General features: G+C 39.4%; 1 protein-coding gene across 2 annotated transcripts in view; it reads left to right on the top strand.

The window, feature by feature from the left end:
* The window catches only part of map1ab (microtubule-associated protein 1Ab), a 36,147-nt gene extending 19,447 nt beyond the window's left edge, over nucleotides 1-16,700 (top strand). For both annotated transcript variants that reach the window (XM_026917698.3, XM_053235490.1), the window contains 5 exons: nucleotides 147-229; nucleotides 429-566; nucleotides 1,665-12,267; nucleotides 12,358-12,587; nucleotides 12,760-16,700. In XM_026917698.3, the coding sequence (XP_026773499.3) occupies nucleotides 147-229; nucleotides 429-566; nucleotides 1,665-12,267; nucleotides 12,358-12,587; nucleotides 12,760-12,915 (11,210 nt within the window). In that variant the 3' untranslated portion in view covers nucleotides 12,916-16,700. The remainder of the gene's footprint in view (nucleotides 1-146; nucleotides 230-428; nucleotides 567-1,664; nucleotides 12,268-12,357; nucleotides 12,588-12,759) is intronic.
* The last annotated feature ends 546 nt before the right edge of the window (nucleotides 16,701-17,246 follow it).

Below are 17,246 nucleotides of genomic sequence, written 5' to 3'. Positions count from 1 at the left end.
TTACAGGAGTACATTACACATTCTCTGTAAGACTATCTATAACAGAATGAGGTTTCCAAAAATTGGACATAGACCTCAGTCGAATTCTTTACATTAACGTTACTCGATTATATATCAGTAGTTAAAACCTTGTATGTTTCATACAGGGCAAAGGACTCTACACCACAGAAGTGATGTACTTGAAACAGTTGTTTTAGTCAATCCATCTGAAGATACAGTTCTTTCAGAGGTAGGTTTTTTTTACTCATGGTAGAAAACTGACTCAATTTTATGGAAATTGTCTACATGCAGTTCTATCACAAACTTGCTGAAAGATATTTTTCTAATATGAATGCACAAGATAAGTATGCATGACTTGCTAAAACACAAAGTCAAAGCAGTTCTTGGCTGTATTTTAAATATCCTTTGTGTTTCTATCTTTGTCCTAGATCCGGTCTCTTGTGTCTGACCCAGCTGTGCACAAACTACTGGTCCTGAGTGGGCAGAACTCAGACCAAGGTGACCTGGTTCTTCAAACTGGGGTGTTTACTCATCAAGCTGTCTCACGTGTCTTGGCTGATCCTGGGGTAAGTGAGAGACATTTTAACATTGAGTCCTCAATTCATATCTAATTTAGCAATCAACTGAAATCCTGTTTCTGTTTATTACTCATATTTTGCATCAGATACACCAATAAAATAGGTGTGCTGACTCTAGCCCATCTGTTGTTTTGCACAAGTTGTCAGCTCTATGTTCATTACTGGAAAGGACCACCAGCTAACCAAATATTTTTGGGTGAATCACTCTCCGTACAGCAGTGATGCTGACATGATAATGACATGTTAGTGGTTGTGCTGGTACAAGTGTATCAGGCATAGCAGTGTTGTTGGGATTTTTAAACACTGCCTACCTTTACTGGCCATCTACTATGTTGGTGTACTCTCTTGGTGTACAGTTGGAGTGTAGTGTATCTTTTCTGTATACAGTTTATGTTAATCCTTTAGCCCTCAATCAGTGGTCACGTTCTGACCACAGGACTGGTGTTGGCTGGATATTTTTAATTCTCAACCCAGCAGTGATATAGAGGTGTCTCTAAGACCCCAGCATCACTGCTTCATCCGATACACTTGTATCACTTGTCAAACTCACCACAGTACACACTACCATCTCAATGTCACTGCTGTGCTGAGAATGGTCCACCATTAAATGTGGTCCTATGGTGGTCATGCTCAACTGAGAGATGGGGTAGAGGATAGTTGAAACATTTTGTATTACAATAGATTTCTGCACCTAAATGGTAAGTGTACTTGATTAAAATGGCCAATATGCATAGGTATAAGGTAGCTGTATCAAATAAACTGCAATTAATGGTACATGCCCACTTGAAACTTGAAAACCTGGCCACATTGCATTAAGTCAATGAGGTGAGGGCATAATGGAGGAAAACACTTACAATTCTCAATGTCCATGTAAATGCCACAAAAACACCCAACAGCAGTGATCAGGAATAGGCAATAGATGGCAACATATGGGCCTGTGGTCATGTATTGTCAGTGTACAATGCTGTGTTAACTGATATGACTGATACAACAGATTATAGAATTGATCAAAATCATTGAACTGATATTTCTTATTGGTCTAATGGTGAGTATTCATCCTGACTCTCTCTCTTTGTCAAAATGTAGGTTGTTAACCTGCAGGAAAAAGCAGTCCCAGGGCAGCGGGCAACACTCACCGTGTCTTGCCTGGCTGAGGCAGGTTGGACATCACTGGGACAAAATTTGAGGGAGGTTATGGACTTCAAATTGAATCCAGAGCCCATACTCCCAAAAATGGATGGTGTCACAGAGTTCACAGAATACATTTCTGAGACTGTAGATGTCCCATCCCCATTTGATCTGCTTGAGCCACCCACATCTGGAGGATTCCTTAAGCTATCCAAGCCTTGCTGCTACATCTTCCCTGGTGGTAGAGGGGATTCCGCTCTGTTTGCAGTCAATGGCTTCAATATTCTTATTGACGGTGGCTCTGAGAGAAGGTCATGCTTCTGGAAGCTTGTCAGACACTTGGATCGTATTGACTCCATTCTTCTCACACACATTGGTGCTGACAACCTCCCTGGAATAAATGGACTGCTTCAAAGGAAGATAGCAGAGCAAGAGGAAGAGCAATCACAAGGCTCGACTACCTACAGTGACTGGATGAAGAACCTCATCTCACCAGAGCTTGGAGTTGTGTTCTTCAATGTACCAGAGAAGCTGCGCACATCTGAATCAAACTTAAAAGTCAAGCGTAGTATTGAAGAGGCCTCTCTGACTTTGCAGTACCTTGACAAGCTTGGAATGACACCTGAACCTCTTTTCCGAGTAGTTAGTAATACAATTGAACCAATCACTCTTTTTCACAAGATGGGTGTGGGCAGGTTAGAAATGTTTGTCCTCAATCCTGTGAAAGACAGTAAGGAAATGCAGTTTCTTATGCAGAAGTGGGCTGGTAACAGCAAAGCGAAAACTGGGATTGTTCTTCCCAATGGAAAGGAAGGAGAAATATCTGTGCCGTACTTAACTTCTATTACAGCTCTTGTAGTGTGGCTTCCTGCCAGTCCAACAGAGAAGATTGTTAGAGTTCTGTTCCCTGGCAATGCTCCACAGAACAAAATTCTTGAGGGGCTCGAAAAGCTAAAACACCTGGACTTTTTGCGATATCCAGTGGCTACACAAAAGGACATCGCTTCAGGGGTCTCACCCTCTGTTATAAAACAGCCAAAATTAAAGCAAAGGGCTGAGAGCAAAGAAAGTCTTAAGTCATCTCCCAAGACACACACACCTACCAAGATTGTGAAAAAGGAACCTGAAGAAGAAGACACATCTATTCTTGAGACAAAGACTGAACCTGTCAAGGAGATCAAACCTGAGAAGAAAGAGGAGAAAAAACACACTCGACCATTGAAACCAAAAACTGAGGTAACAGAAAAGAAAAAGTTATTAAAGGAGAAATCGATTAAAAAATACACCAAAGAAAGAGCAACTAAAATGGATGAGAAAAAGGACAAGGAAAAGAAAGAGATCAAGAAAGAAAAACATGAAATAAAAAAAGATGACTCTGTGAAAAAAGATGAGAAAAAAATAAAGAACAAAGATGTTTTAAAACCAGAATTGAGGAAAATAACCAAACCTGATCTAAAACCCTTCACACCAGAAGTCAGAAAGACTCTTCACAAGGCAAAAACTCAAGGGAAACCCAAAACAACTAAGAGCAAGACTACTAAGGTAGAGACTATTGCAGAACCAGATTCCAAGAAGGCTGAGTCTGAAATGCAAGAGAATGAAACAGCAGAGGTTAGATCTGTTCCCTCAACTCCAGAAGATCTGACAAAAGATTTTGAGGAGCTCAGAGAAAATGACATGCAGATAGATCAACCTGAGCCAGAGGAAATTGCCCATGCACCTTCAAAAATATCACTAGAAGAAGAACTTGGACCAATTCCTGACACTACTGCTGAGAGAGAGGAGGTCCTTGATTCTCAGACTGTAAGAGAACCCCAGGAACCAAGATCTCAAGTTAAGGAAGAAGCACTAGTGCCAACTGAGATCAAAGGAGAACCTGAGAAAACTACAGATGAGTGCCAGGTACAAGAGGGTGATAAATTTGAAGATGAAGGGACTGCTATAGAGGATGAAGAGGAGGAAGAGGAAGAAGTGTTGACAGTTGAGAAGAAGACAGTAGAAGAGGAAGAGGACATGGGAATAGGGGATGAAGAAGATGAAGCGATGGTAAAGGACACTAAAGATATGGAGGGAGTTGACAGAAAACATGAAGTTGAGGAAATGGAAAAACACAAAAGCAGGGAAGAGCTTACAGACATAACAAAGACAGAAATTGCGGAAGAGCAAACTGAAGATGAATATGTAATTGAAAAAGCTGAGCTGGAGGAGGCAGAAGATTTGGATGCCATTGCAGATGAAGAAATCAAAGATGTTGCTGATGAAAAAGTTACAAAGGAATGGGATTACAAGACAGGGGAGGATACTCAGGCAGCCAAAGAGGAAGAGGTTGCATCCAAAGTTCAAGGAGCTGCTGCAGCAGAGAGTTTATCCTATATTCAGGATGAGACCATACCTGGTTACTCAGAAACTGAGCAGACAATCTCAGATGAAGAGATTCACGAGGAAGCAGAGGATAGAATACACCACCTTCAATACGAAGTCAGCACATATGATGTCTCCGTACCAGATAAACCAGGTTCATTTGATACAATCCATGGCATGAAGGAGATGCAAGCAATGGGTGATGAAACAGCAAAACCATTTATGGGTATGCAAGAACCTGCTATTTCTCTGTACACCAGCATAATTGCTGCTCCACTGGCAGAGGAGGAACATGTTTCTTCAGCAACATCCATCACTGAGTATGAAAAAGTGTCCTCTTTTCCAACCTCTGTTACTGAGGATCAGTCAGTGGCATCTGTCACAGCACCTCAGACTGAAGACACTGGAAAGAGCTCACTAGATTTGGACACAGTAAACATTGTACAGCCCACAACACAAACAGAAGCTACTCAAGGAAAAGACTACTTACACTCCGCTGGAACCATCTCGCCAACGTCTTCCCTGGAGGAGGACAAATACTTCAAATCACCTCCTTCAGAGGAATGTCCACCACTTCCCCTGGAGGGGAAAACAGAAGAACTCAAGACCACTGCTCACCATGATGAAGATGAGGAGGATGAGTATGAAGATCAAACACCAAATATTGACATTTCACTTGGAAAACTACAGGAAGGATATGCTGTATCCCAGAAACTGGAAGAGAAAGCCAAAGAAAGTGACAAGCCCCAGAGCCCTGAACCTGCTGCTTTGGAGTCCACACTGGACGAAAAATCATTGTCCTCACCTGAGCTGGAGGAAAGAACAGTCTCACCAATTAGAGAAGATGTAATTTCTAAGCCAGTAGTTTCAGATTTGGGTGGTTTTCCAGAGCCTGAAGATCGATGCTTCAGTCCGGATGACAGCACTGTGAAAATGGCCTCTCCTACTCAATCTGGACCACCTAGTGCCACCCACTCCCCTCTTCGTCTATCACCAGTGGAAGATAAAGCCAAGATGTTCCCTGAACAGTTGCAGCAAGAACAGGAGAAACTAGCGTTCACCTCAGAGCTTAAAACTGATGAAAGTGAAAGAATGAAAGAAGTGAAAGAAATGAAAGAAATTGAAGTGAAAGAAGTGAAAGAAGTGAAAGAAATTGATGAAAGAATACAAACTGACAAGGCAGAAGAATACAAATCAGACTCCATTGCAAAAACTGATTTACAGAATCAGGAACAGAAGGAACAGTCTTTGGTGAAAGAGGAGGAAATATCTCAAGACGCAAAGTTGTCCACAACTGTAACAGCTCCAATGACAGCAGAGGAGGAGTTTTCATTGAAAATGGAAAATTTAGCAGCAGATCAAGATGTAATCAAAGTAGGAGCAAAGACAATTGGAGATGATGAGGATAAATATCAAGACATTTTCCAAGCCAAAACTAAAGAAGAAGGAGAAGGTGTGTCTCTTGATGATCGTGATCATCATGATGAAACACTTGGGGTTAAAGATGAGAAAAGAGAAAAAGAAAAGGAGCTTTATGAAGATGAGAAAGAAAAGGAGGAGAAACAAGAAGATTATAAGCAAATATCTCTCCCAGAGATAGATAAAGACACAGATGTATCAATATTAGAATCTAAAGAAAAACAAGCAGAAATAGTACAGCAGCAATATATAATTTCCGAATCAGAGAAAATAGATTTGCTTCCTAAAGAGGATGAGGTGTCTCAAAAAGTGTGTGATAAGACAGAAGGCGACACTAAGCAAGATCAAGAATCTAAATATAAACATGATGAGGAAATTCAGCCTCAAGTTTTAGAGTCAAAACCAGAAAAGGCTGACTTCCCTATCAAACTGGATCATGAAACGAAAGAGACAGATGTGGTCAGTGAACAAGCTCAAGACTTACAAGTATTACCACATACACAAGTTGAAACATTGGATGAATCTTTGACAAAAGATGGAAAGAAGGAGCAACCTGACGGTGTATTGACAGAAAAAGTAGATAAATTAGATGAGATAAAGGACAAAAAATTAGAAGTTACTGAAACTGTAACACTGCAGTCCACTTTACAAGATATTGATGCATGTCATATAATTAAAGAAGAGTCTAAAGAAGCTGAGAAAGAACTCATTAAGCCTCAAGCAGAACAATTAACTTGGGAAACAACAGACATAACCTCTAAAGAAGGTGCGGATGAGAGACATTCCCAGACATCATTGCTAGAAGACAAAACAAAACTGGAAGAAGAATGCAAAGAAAAGACCAAGGAAGACATGTACTCTGAAGTACTGCACCCAGACTCATTGGGACGTGTTTCTCCAATAACAGATAAACATGTAGTGGAGACTGAGTCAATTACAGAATTAAAAGATACAGTGGTAGTAACAAAACAAGTTCAAGAATCTAAGGAAGACCAAACAGAACATATACACACTCTGGATGAGACACATTTATCATACAAAAGTGAGGAGGACACTACAAAGAAGCCTGTGGAGGAAAAAATGGATGAATCACTAAAATCTGAATCTAAAGATAAACATATAACAGAAAGCCAGCCTGAAGTCCTCCAGGTACCCTCAGAGGAAAAACATTTAGTGGTGAAAGAGGATCAACTGGATAAACATAAGGAGGAAATTGGACCTCAGCTTAAATCAGACATAACATGCAAACATGATGAAGAATCCACAGAGAAACATGAAGAGGAATCCCAAACTATAGCAGATCTTAGTTCAGAAAAGACAGAAATACTTTCCAAAGCAGACAAATCAGATCAATCTAAAGATGAAAAGCTAAGCACATCTGAAACACCCACAGATAAAGATAAGATTGGGGAAGACATTATGCCAACAGAAGCAGTCCTGGAAAAAGGTGGTGTTTCACCAAAAGCTGATCATGAACCCAAGGACAAAGATACAGAATATGACAAATCCAAAGCCTTCGAACCTATTTCTGAGAAAACTGATTCAGCAGACAATGAAGCTCAGTACTCCAAAGAGAAACAAGAGATTCAAATGGAAGAAGTTCACATACCCACGTCCACTTCAGAAAGAACAGGTGTAACTGACAAAGATGAAGAAACTGAAGAGCTACACATACAAGACAGTAAAACACAAGATCTTGAATCATCTTCTCAAAGGACAGATGATATTTTAAAAGTGGCTCAATCTGAAATACCTGATGAAACAGTCTCTTCAAAACCTGAATTGGAATCCAAAGAGAGTCCCATAAAATCATTATCCGAGCAAACCCCTTTATCTGGATCAGATAAAATAATGGATTCAAAACTTGATTTACCATTTAGAGAAGAACTTAGAAAGGAGGATACTCCCAAACCAGTGATCCCAGCACCACTGGATCAAGAGCCAGAGAAATCAGCTCTAGAAGAAACAAAACCAATTTCAGTGTCAAGCTCAGAGACAGAGGATGTGGAAGATCAGACAGATCTTATAGATAGAACACAACAACACAGAGATGACCAGCATGTGTTAACCTATGAAACGGAGACCTTCCTGTCAGTGTCAGAGAAAATGGACATTGGTGCTAAGGTGAATTTGGAGTATAAAGAAAAGTGTCTTGAGGACATTAAAACTGGAGCTTTATTTTCAGTAACGGAAAAAACAGAAAGTAGCATAAAAACATCACCGGGCTCTGAATTTCCAACAAAGTACTCAGATAATGAAGAAAGTACTGAAGAAGATGAAGGAGACGCCGTCTGCATGGGGGGTGCAGGTTCAAGACCTTTGTCAGTAGAACCACGGGTCTTAGAGGAAAGTAAGGAAAGTTTCACTGAACAAATCCCATCTACAGTAGGTACTTTAAAAGATGAATTGGCAAGTCAGTTAGATGAAGACTTAACTAAGATTTCACCGGAATTAGAGAAAGACAGCAAGGAGCCCAAGACCACATGTATTCCGATATCTCCTTCAGAACATAGTACTACGGCTTCAACACTTGAGCTATCAACTCCTGCGTCCAGTCAGGCAAGTGTTGAGGAGTTAAAAAAGCCTGAAACACTGCCTTCTTCAACAGACATTGTTAAACCTGAGAAGGAAGTGCAGAGAGAGATGGAAAGAGAGCGAGAGATGGTCTCTCCAGTGTTAGATACATCCTTGTCATGTTTTAAAAAAGCAGACAGTTTTGAAAAGACTGCGGATGAAAAGACAAAAACAGAAAAAGAGAAAATGGATGACAGCAGCACCTATCAACCAGAAAAATGGAGCTATGAAGCTTCTAAATATGAGCCTTATGAAAAACCAGTCTCTGAGGATCTTGAAAAGGACAGAGAGGACAAAGACAAATTTTCTAAAATGAACCTTGGCATAAATGTAGGTGACAGTAGAAGGGCTAGCCAGTCATCTCTGCAGGGGGCTGCATGCCAAATAGATGAACAAAGTGATGAAGAACCAGTATCATTCAGCAAGGTTGACTATGACATGTCTTTCTCAGAGATGAAGACTAGTGTCCTTAGTGGACCTAGTACCTGCTCTGAGCAAGATAATAAGGCGAGTTACCAAGAAGAAGAAGCAGATAGAATGAGAGTAGATGCAGACAAGAGTTCTGGCAGCAAAATGACCTCTATAGCTGGAATAAGTTCATTTTCTTCCAGTGAAGCCCAAGACAAATCAGAGAAATTAGAAAGAGAAGAGAAAGAGAAGGAGAAGGAACCAGCCAGCCAGGACACATGTTCTTCTCTCCATAGAGAAGAAGAAAAAGACACTTATTCAGAATTGTCATCAAAACTACCTTGTCCCTCTGCCTCCAGTCTGCCACAACCTGAAAAGTTAGATACTGCCAAAGAGAAAGAGAAGGACGTAAAGATAGATGAGACAATGGCTACATCACATGAACAGGTCTGTGATCATACTGTGACATCTCTTCAAGCTGAGACTCATGTAGATGTTATGACTTCCAAACATGGGCAAGTTTCACAAGATCAGATAAGCTTAAAGACCACAACCATACAGTCACTCTCATATCAGACTGAGATTATACCAGAGAGTCAGACCAGAACAAGTGAAGATAAGATGGACATAAAGTCAGCAAAGCAAGTAGAAGAACATTCAACAGACAGCGAAGAAGACCAAATTACACCACCGGAGAAAACTATCCTGCCTGATCAGTCAGCTCATGTAGGTGTAGGCAGCCATGTTTCTGATTCATCTCCTGAGGAGCAGCATGTGCACGACAATGTCCTTGCATCAGAGTGCACAAGTATTGAAAGTTCCCTTACCAGCAAATCACAACAGGCAAGTAGAGAGACAGAAACATACCCAGTCAAAAGTGAACAGATTTTTGCAGAAGAAGAAGGTGATTATAAAGATGAGGATGAGGAAGGTGCAGAGGATGAGGCCAGTGATTTGGGTATGGAAAAAGGTGCCAGAGAGATGTCTGAGAAAGAATCCAAAGCTGCATCTGATGCAATGGATTCTAAATCAAGTGAGAAAAAACAAGAGCAGCCATGTGTAGCAGAATACTCTTCTAATAAAAACCAGAAGGAGGATGTTGTATCAGTAGCTTCAAAAGATCCTTTACAGGGGGAGACAGCTGAATCATTTACTAAAGACATTGTTAAAACCTCTGGTGAGACAGTTACAACAGGTCTTACATCTACACATGAAATGCTAAGCACAGACATTTTGCAGTTAAAGGAAAAAGACAGCAGTTTACCACATCCTGATCTAAGCAAGACTAGTGAGCATAAACATGAATGTGAGTTAGAGAAGTCCTCTGATAAAAAACACGAGGGAGCAGCTGCTCAAACTGTCATGTTAGATACAACTCATTCTTCGTCCTCTTCATCATACAGTTATTCCTCTTCGACCTCTGCCTCATATTCTACAGGTCAACACTTTGGTGAGGGACTTTCAGAGACTCCTATTACTATTACCAGTGCTCATTTGAGGACTGATGCTGACAGTATATCATATGAGTATTCTTCTTTCAAAGAAGAGGAATCTCTTGCAATAGATTCATCCTATTTAAGCTCTGGGGTACAGTCAAGAGATGAAGCCGTGGAAGGTTCTGAAAGGCTCACATCTGCAACAGCTGAGTCCGTATCCAGTCTTGCAAGGTTTTCTCCACTCAGTCCACTGGAGGAGACCAAATCTTTCCTTCAAGACCAGGTATCATCAGCAGAGGAAAAGTCAGAGGAAGAATTAGCAAGTATTAAATCAGACAAAGATCAGCCATCTGAACAAAAAGACATGTTATCAACTGACCCACAGTGCTCAAAAGCCCCTGATTCTGCCAAAACTGCACCTCAGCAGCTTGAAGTAGCTTCTGCTTCACCGGCTATGTTTGATATTGCTCCATTAAAGAAAGCTGAATCATCAGAAAAACAATCCCACGAAGAATCTTCTGACATTGAACAAGAAGAAGGGACTTTACCTTGTAGAATTGAATGTGACCGAATTGCACCCCATGATCAGAAAGGAAGCACAGAGTTATTGCCTGGACAACATGCTGATGTCACCTCAACCATGCACTCCATTCAATCTAATTTGGAGATACAGTCACTACATTTGTCAGTAGAACAGTCATCCAATGGGCCAACAGAAGTTTGTACAGACTCCCATGTAGTTTCAATTAAAGCAGGCGAAGTTGGCACCATGTGCCTACTGGATCCAAAACAGACAGAGGTGGAAAAAGAGAAAGAAAAGAAGATAGATCATGTAAAGGATCATGAGGTAGCTTGTGCTCCAAAAGAGCCAGAAGATCAAGCAGACCAGAAGAAGGACATAAAAGAAGAGTTGAAGGTAGAGGAACCCATCCCAGGAAAAGAGAAGATGGATGAGAAGAAAGAGAGAAAAGAGGAAGAGCAGAGTAAGGAGGATGATAAAATGGAATATGAAAAGATTGATATGAGAGAAGAGAAGCAAGAAATGCAAGTTAAAGAAAAATCTGAAGAAAAGAAAGAGAGTAAAGAAATGGGTGATTTCATGAAAGAAGTAAAAGATGAGTACAAAGAGAAAGAACAGATGGAAAAGGTCAAAGAAGAATCTGAGTGCAAGACAGAGGAGAGAAAGCAACCAGTGAAGGTAGATTTGCCAGAAAAAGATACCAAGAAAACAGATGGAGATGAGTCAATTCAAAGCACCTCCGCCTCGGAGATGACTCAGGAGACTACTACAGGTTCGACAGCTATACCTGACAGTACATTGGATGTGTCTAAACATCTGCAAGAAGAGAAAGAAAAGAAAGAACAGCTGGAATATGACTTAAAAGGGCAGAAAGATCTAACTGTATCTCATTCAAGTGAACAGACCTCTAAGCCCTCTACCGAATCAGAGGAAGATTTTACTCGACCTTCTGAACTCAGCATGGAAGCCAGCTCCTCTCACTCACCTTCACTATACAAACATCGCAAAGGAGAACTTTCTCCATCATTCATTAATCCAAGCCCTCACCATTTATCCAGTGAGGAGGAAGAGGAGGACGTCAGAAGTGATTGCTCAAAGGACGATGATTTTGATGATGAACGTGAACAACATTCTGTTAAAAGGAGATCTCACAAACAACAGCGTCATCATTCTCATAGCCACCATGGAGACAGCAAGGAAGGAATCCATGCTCCTGCTAGTGGCATGGCAAGTGGACATGGAGTATCACTTGCAGGAGAAGAAACTCCTCCAACCTCTCTGAGTGAGTCTCTTCCTTCTCAGTCTGACTCAGATGTACCACCTGAGACAGAGGAGTGTCCATCCATCACAGCTGAAGGAAACCTTGACTCTGATGAGGATGCAGAGCATTTACCAGTGGACAAGATGTCAGCTACTTGTGGAAGTGGAGGTGGTCTCCACTCATCATCTCCAAGGACCCATGATCCTCCACCTGCCCCGATGAAAGACCCTGTGCCTCAGCCCCCCAAACCTGATGTGTGCATGGTAGACCCAGAGGCTGTTTTAAATGGGCAAAGCCACACAGAGAGACCTATGAAGAAAGAGCTTAAAACCAACAAAGGGTTGAGAAAAACTCTAGGGAAGCAAAAGTCTGCATCTCCAGCACGTAAAGGTGATGGAAGGAGCAGGAGATCCACAACACCTGTAAAACAGACATCCAAGGACTCCTCACCTCATGCCCCTTCTATTAAAAGATTAGATTCTGAGAAGACCCTCCGTGTGTCTCGCACGTCTGAGACACAGGGTTCTAAGGGAGACAACTATCCAGGAAAAGGGCTTGTCAATGGTGTAAAGAGCAATACAGGTATGCAACCCAGCACGTTCTTTAAAAGAATCAGAATTAATGCTACACATAAAATTGTAACCACTTAGTTTTTTATGATTGGCCCTTTAGGTTCGAACCAGAAGTCCACCTCTGGAGCTCCCCCTGGACCACCTTTCTATGTTGACCTTGCCTACATTCCAAATCACTGCAGTGCTAAAAATGTAGACCAAGAATTTTTCAAACGGGTGCGTGCTGCTTACTATGTAGTGAGTGGAAATGACCCAGGCAGCGGAGAACCAAGCCGTGGAGTACTGGATGCGCTGCTTGAAGGCAAAGCACAGTGGGGAACCAATCTACAGGTACACAACCAATATGAAACTTTGTCATATTTTTGCATTATCACTGTTAAAACTAGAGACTGCAGCCAGATAAAGCTATAAAGGTTCTAAATCATTTTAAATTGAACTACTGAACTCATTAATAAAGTTAATATTTTTTCATTTACCAATAACTTAATTGCCCTCTCAATAGGTGACATTGATCCCTACCCATGACACGGAGGTGACTCGTGACTGGTACCAGCAGACTCACAAGAAGCAACAGGATCTGAACATAATGGTCTTGGCTAGTAGCAGCACAGTTGTTATGCAAGATGAGTCTTTCCCTGCCTGCAAAATAGAATTTTAGGCATGCTTTACATTTAGGGACACATAAATTCTCATTATTAATTAAGACTAATTAAGACAGTGTATTCCTTACCACCCACAGTGTTGCATCCCACTGACTGCCATTTATAGTTTGTATCTTAGCCTGCAACAGCAGCAGATCCTTGTGCTCCAAGGCCTTACTTATAATCTTTGGTTTAGAATCCTAATTTATGTTGTGTGCTATTTCATTGGGCTTGCAAGACCTAGGCAAAAACTGTGAGGTTAATTTAATAGAGATTGTGGCAAAAGTCTTTAGTTTGTTGTATAATTAGTTTATTCCCATATTCCCAATGGTGATCTTTTAGAGACATGCTCACATTCAGATGCCCTAAATATGAATTTTAAGCACAAAATACCCTCTGCATTTTATTACTATTTAACATCAAACCACTACTTTCTTCATCATCAAAGTTAACATGCTTTGTTACACAATTATGGTAACATTAATCTAGAATGAATACAGGATCCTATAGGAGTAATTTGTCTGCAGAAATCTAATAACCCTCTATTTCAGACAACAAAACTGAGAAAAAGTGTGAGTAAGGTATCAAGAGAGTGTATATAGAAGTTTAAATATCAAAGACTTAAGTCATGCTATTCTGAAAAGGCACATACTCTGCACATACCAGCAAAAACAAGCTAGCAACCAGCCAACAGACAAGCAAACAAAAAATGTAAAGCGTATGCAAGTGCCAAATCTAAATTCTATATTACCACAGCTAACAGACTCTGTTAAACCTATTCTTAGAGATGAATCCAAACTTTTGTCTTGCTCATAAATTGTGACCGGGGGTTGTAGATGTAGTATGTTCGTGCCTTTATGGATATGGCACTGTAGATGACCAGCAGCTTTGTAGTATTTGGCTGACTCGTATATACCTGTTGTGGGTGATGTAAAAAAAAAAAAAAAATCAAGAAAAGCTGTTAAGAATTGAAATCGGTTAACAGTGTAAAAGGGTTATACATTGGTTTTAGTCTAATTAATGCATGATGCTTGTGCAGCTTAGGTTTCTTTTAAGAAGGTTCAGTATTTAAGGGTTTTGCTTTTATAATTTAATGATTCTTTGTGTATTCCCCGATTTTACATAAGAATGACTTGTGATAGTGTCTATGATACATTATTTGCCAATTTTTTAATTTTCAAGAGCTCAGATGAGGTATTGAGTTCAGGAGTATCTTTGTATGGTTCAGCACAATGTTCTGATTCTGATAATCCTTTTAAGGCAACACTTACACATTGTTTAAAGCCAGAAACATTCATTAGCTTTGATTTGAATGGAGGTGACAGTGGTTTATGTAGCAGTACATGTGACTGTGTAAATGATGGCTTGCATAAGAAGTGAGCATTATTTCACCTATACATTGTGGAAATGGAGAGCATGGGCCCCTGTCGTGTGCCTTCTGCGTTAACCATTTAGAAACAGAATAAGGGTTTACAGAAGAATGCAGAAACACTTTAAATCACATGGAAAATGAACAGCACTTTGGAACATTAGCCAGATTTTGATGAGGAGGAATTAAAAGTCTTTAGTAGTCTTATACCAGATGTACAGTGACACATAGTGGACTGTCTTATTCTAAAGTGTATCCCAAACAATGCAAAATTATTAAAAAAAAAACAAAAACATTATTTTGCACAGAGAAGGATAGCAATTTTTTTTAATGTGAAAAAGAGCCATTAAAACAAAGATGTATGGGTAGATAAAATGCATGTAAATATTTACATAAATAACATTGGGATTATTAGGCTATTTTAATTAAATAGAAATATTTATTGATGAGAACTGATGCACTTCTAATATTTACTGAAGCTTGAATATAACATAGTTGACTGAATCTCGTATGGCATCCTAAATGTATGATCATGTATAATTGTGTGTCTGTTATACAATGGGTTTTAAGGCCAGTCTGTGTATATACATTCAGTGAGTGAATTGGAAGTCGTGGATTGAGTACAAATAATTTACAAACCGTAGAGCAACATAACTAATATAAATTGTTTGAATTAAATTAATTTTACTTATATTCATTCGACAGCTTCACTATTACCTTTGTTTTTACCTGGTTTTGTTGATGTGATTATCATGTTTAATTTTCTAAAACACAATACAAATGTCTCTATGTCTCTATGTTAATGTATATGTCAAAGTAAATGCTTACTCAGTCTGTTAATTTTTAAATTTGTAAAAAAAAAAAAAAAAAAAAGCCAGCTAGTGTTATATTCATATTTACTGTTGTGGTACTTACTGTTTGCAGAACAGACTGAGATTAAGTCAGGGACTGTGTATGAAAGATTTAAGTCCTAATTCCTGTGACAAACAATTTGCTGCAATTTTGTTATAAGCTTCTAAATCCCTTTGAACTATCTTTTTGTGGTAAATTTTTATGCCGGTTTCTTCACTGAAACAAAGCCAAGCTAATATTACAGCACCTGGGATCTTAAAATGAACAATTAAGTTCATGTCTTAATTGTTAATTTCAGACATGTATGATTCAGTATTATGGACTGCAATTGAAATCGTATTTTGTTTCAAGGTGAGTTTTTAAATGGAAATTGATTTTTTTTTTTAGATTTTTACAGGAATAGTGTCATTGTGTTCCTGGAAGGTTAAAGCTCAGAGTCCAAAGCAATGAAATTACCTCTGGTCCTGTCAACCTCATAAATGACATAAGCCTAAATGACTGAAACTGCTCTCTAATCCCAACATAAACATATAACTATACACCAAGGACAATATGTATTTTTGATAGGCGAACTGTACTAAAAATGGGATTGTGTACTGTATGTTCATAGGTATGGATATATTTTAATATTTGGCCTTAGGAAAAAGTACTGTCTGGTCATGCTGATTATGTGTGATTGCTGTGCACAGAACTCTGTGCAATGTATGCACTAACTTCATATTATTGAATGTATAAGTTGCTTTGCTGGATGCTGCTTGGACAAAACAAAGAGCTAGCAAATATACATATGGTACAGTGAACTCTGAGCGAAATGGTGACAAGACTGTGATAAGTTTATATGTAAAAACATAACTGTAAACTCATTCAGATATTACCGATTTCAGTAATGATGCATTACTCTGTCCATACCAGATGACTGAAAATCATACAAACTACAGTTGCAAGGTTTTCTTCTCCTGAATGACTTGAATTGTACACGACAAAATCTAAAGAACAGTGCAACCTCTCTGCTTACGTACACTTGTAGACACCAATCAAAATAGCAAATGGCTACAAACTTACTCTTGTGAAGCGTTTTCATTTTGGACAGTTTTAGCATCAGTGAAATTTTACTTTGCAAAAAGCAAAAACAGACTTCAGAAATAAAGTACCTGTTTTGGTTCAGTTCCATACTCCTGAGTCCATTCTCCAAAATGAATGGCTCTATCAGCCCATACATCATGCCAACGCATCAGTTTCTGCATGTGATCTTATTAGTTATAATCCTGAATGTACTTCTTTAATAACTAAAACAAGAACACTATTTTAAAAGGTATATTTGAACAAGCTAATTGTCTTATAGTACTGAAATATGCATATTATTGGGCTTTGCTTCTGTTTGCCCTAAGATGTTGTTGAGAAGATGCTGTGATAGTTCATGTTTTTTGCTGCTGTATGTGTCTTAATTCCATTCCTCTTTAGTGCAATATAACAACTGAGCTCTTTCAAATCCAAACACAAACTTAGATTTCTGCTTACTGTAAAACAGAACCATCCTAGTCATCATGAATAATAATAATAAAAAACATACTTAAATTCTAACAGTGTCATCTTTGTTTTCATACATATAATTGTCATTTAAGAATCTTGATAATGCATGCTGCCTATACATACACACACACACACACACACACACACACACACACACACACACACACACACACACACAGTCCTCTCCAAAAGTATTGGAACAGAAAGGCAAATTCTTTTGTTCTTGCTATACAATGGGTTTGGGTTTGAGCTCAAAAGATGAATATGAGACGATAGATCAGAATTTCAGCTTTCATTTCCTGATATTTACACCTAGATGTGTTAAACAGCTTAGAACATAGCATCTTCGGTGGCAGACACCCAAATTTTAGATGAGCAAAAGTATTGGAACAGACAGTCCATGTATCAATTTTCTTTACCGCTTATCCTACACAGGGTAGCAGAACCTATCCCACAGGATTCGGGACACAAGGCGGGGGACACACTGAATGGGGTGCCAACCTCTTCACAGGGCACAATCACACACACTCACATACCCATTCACACACTATTAATCTGGAAACGCCAATCGGCCTACAATGCATGTCTTTGGACTAG

The sequence above is a fragment of the Pangasianodon hypophthalmus genome, chromosome 7 (assembly GCF_027358585.1).
Source record: "Pangasianodon hypophthalmus isolate fPanHyp1 chromosome 7, fPanHyp1.pri, whole genome shotgun sequence".
NCBI classification, from domain to species: domain Eukaryota; kingdom Metazoa; phylum Chordata; class Actinopteri; order Siluriformes; family Pangasiidae; genus Pangasianodon; species Pangasianodon hypophthalmus.
Note: the sequence above shows the minus strand (reverse complement) of the source record. Positions and strands in the feature narration are given on the sequence as shown.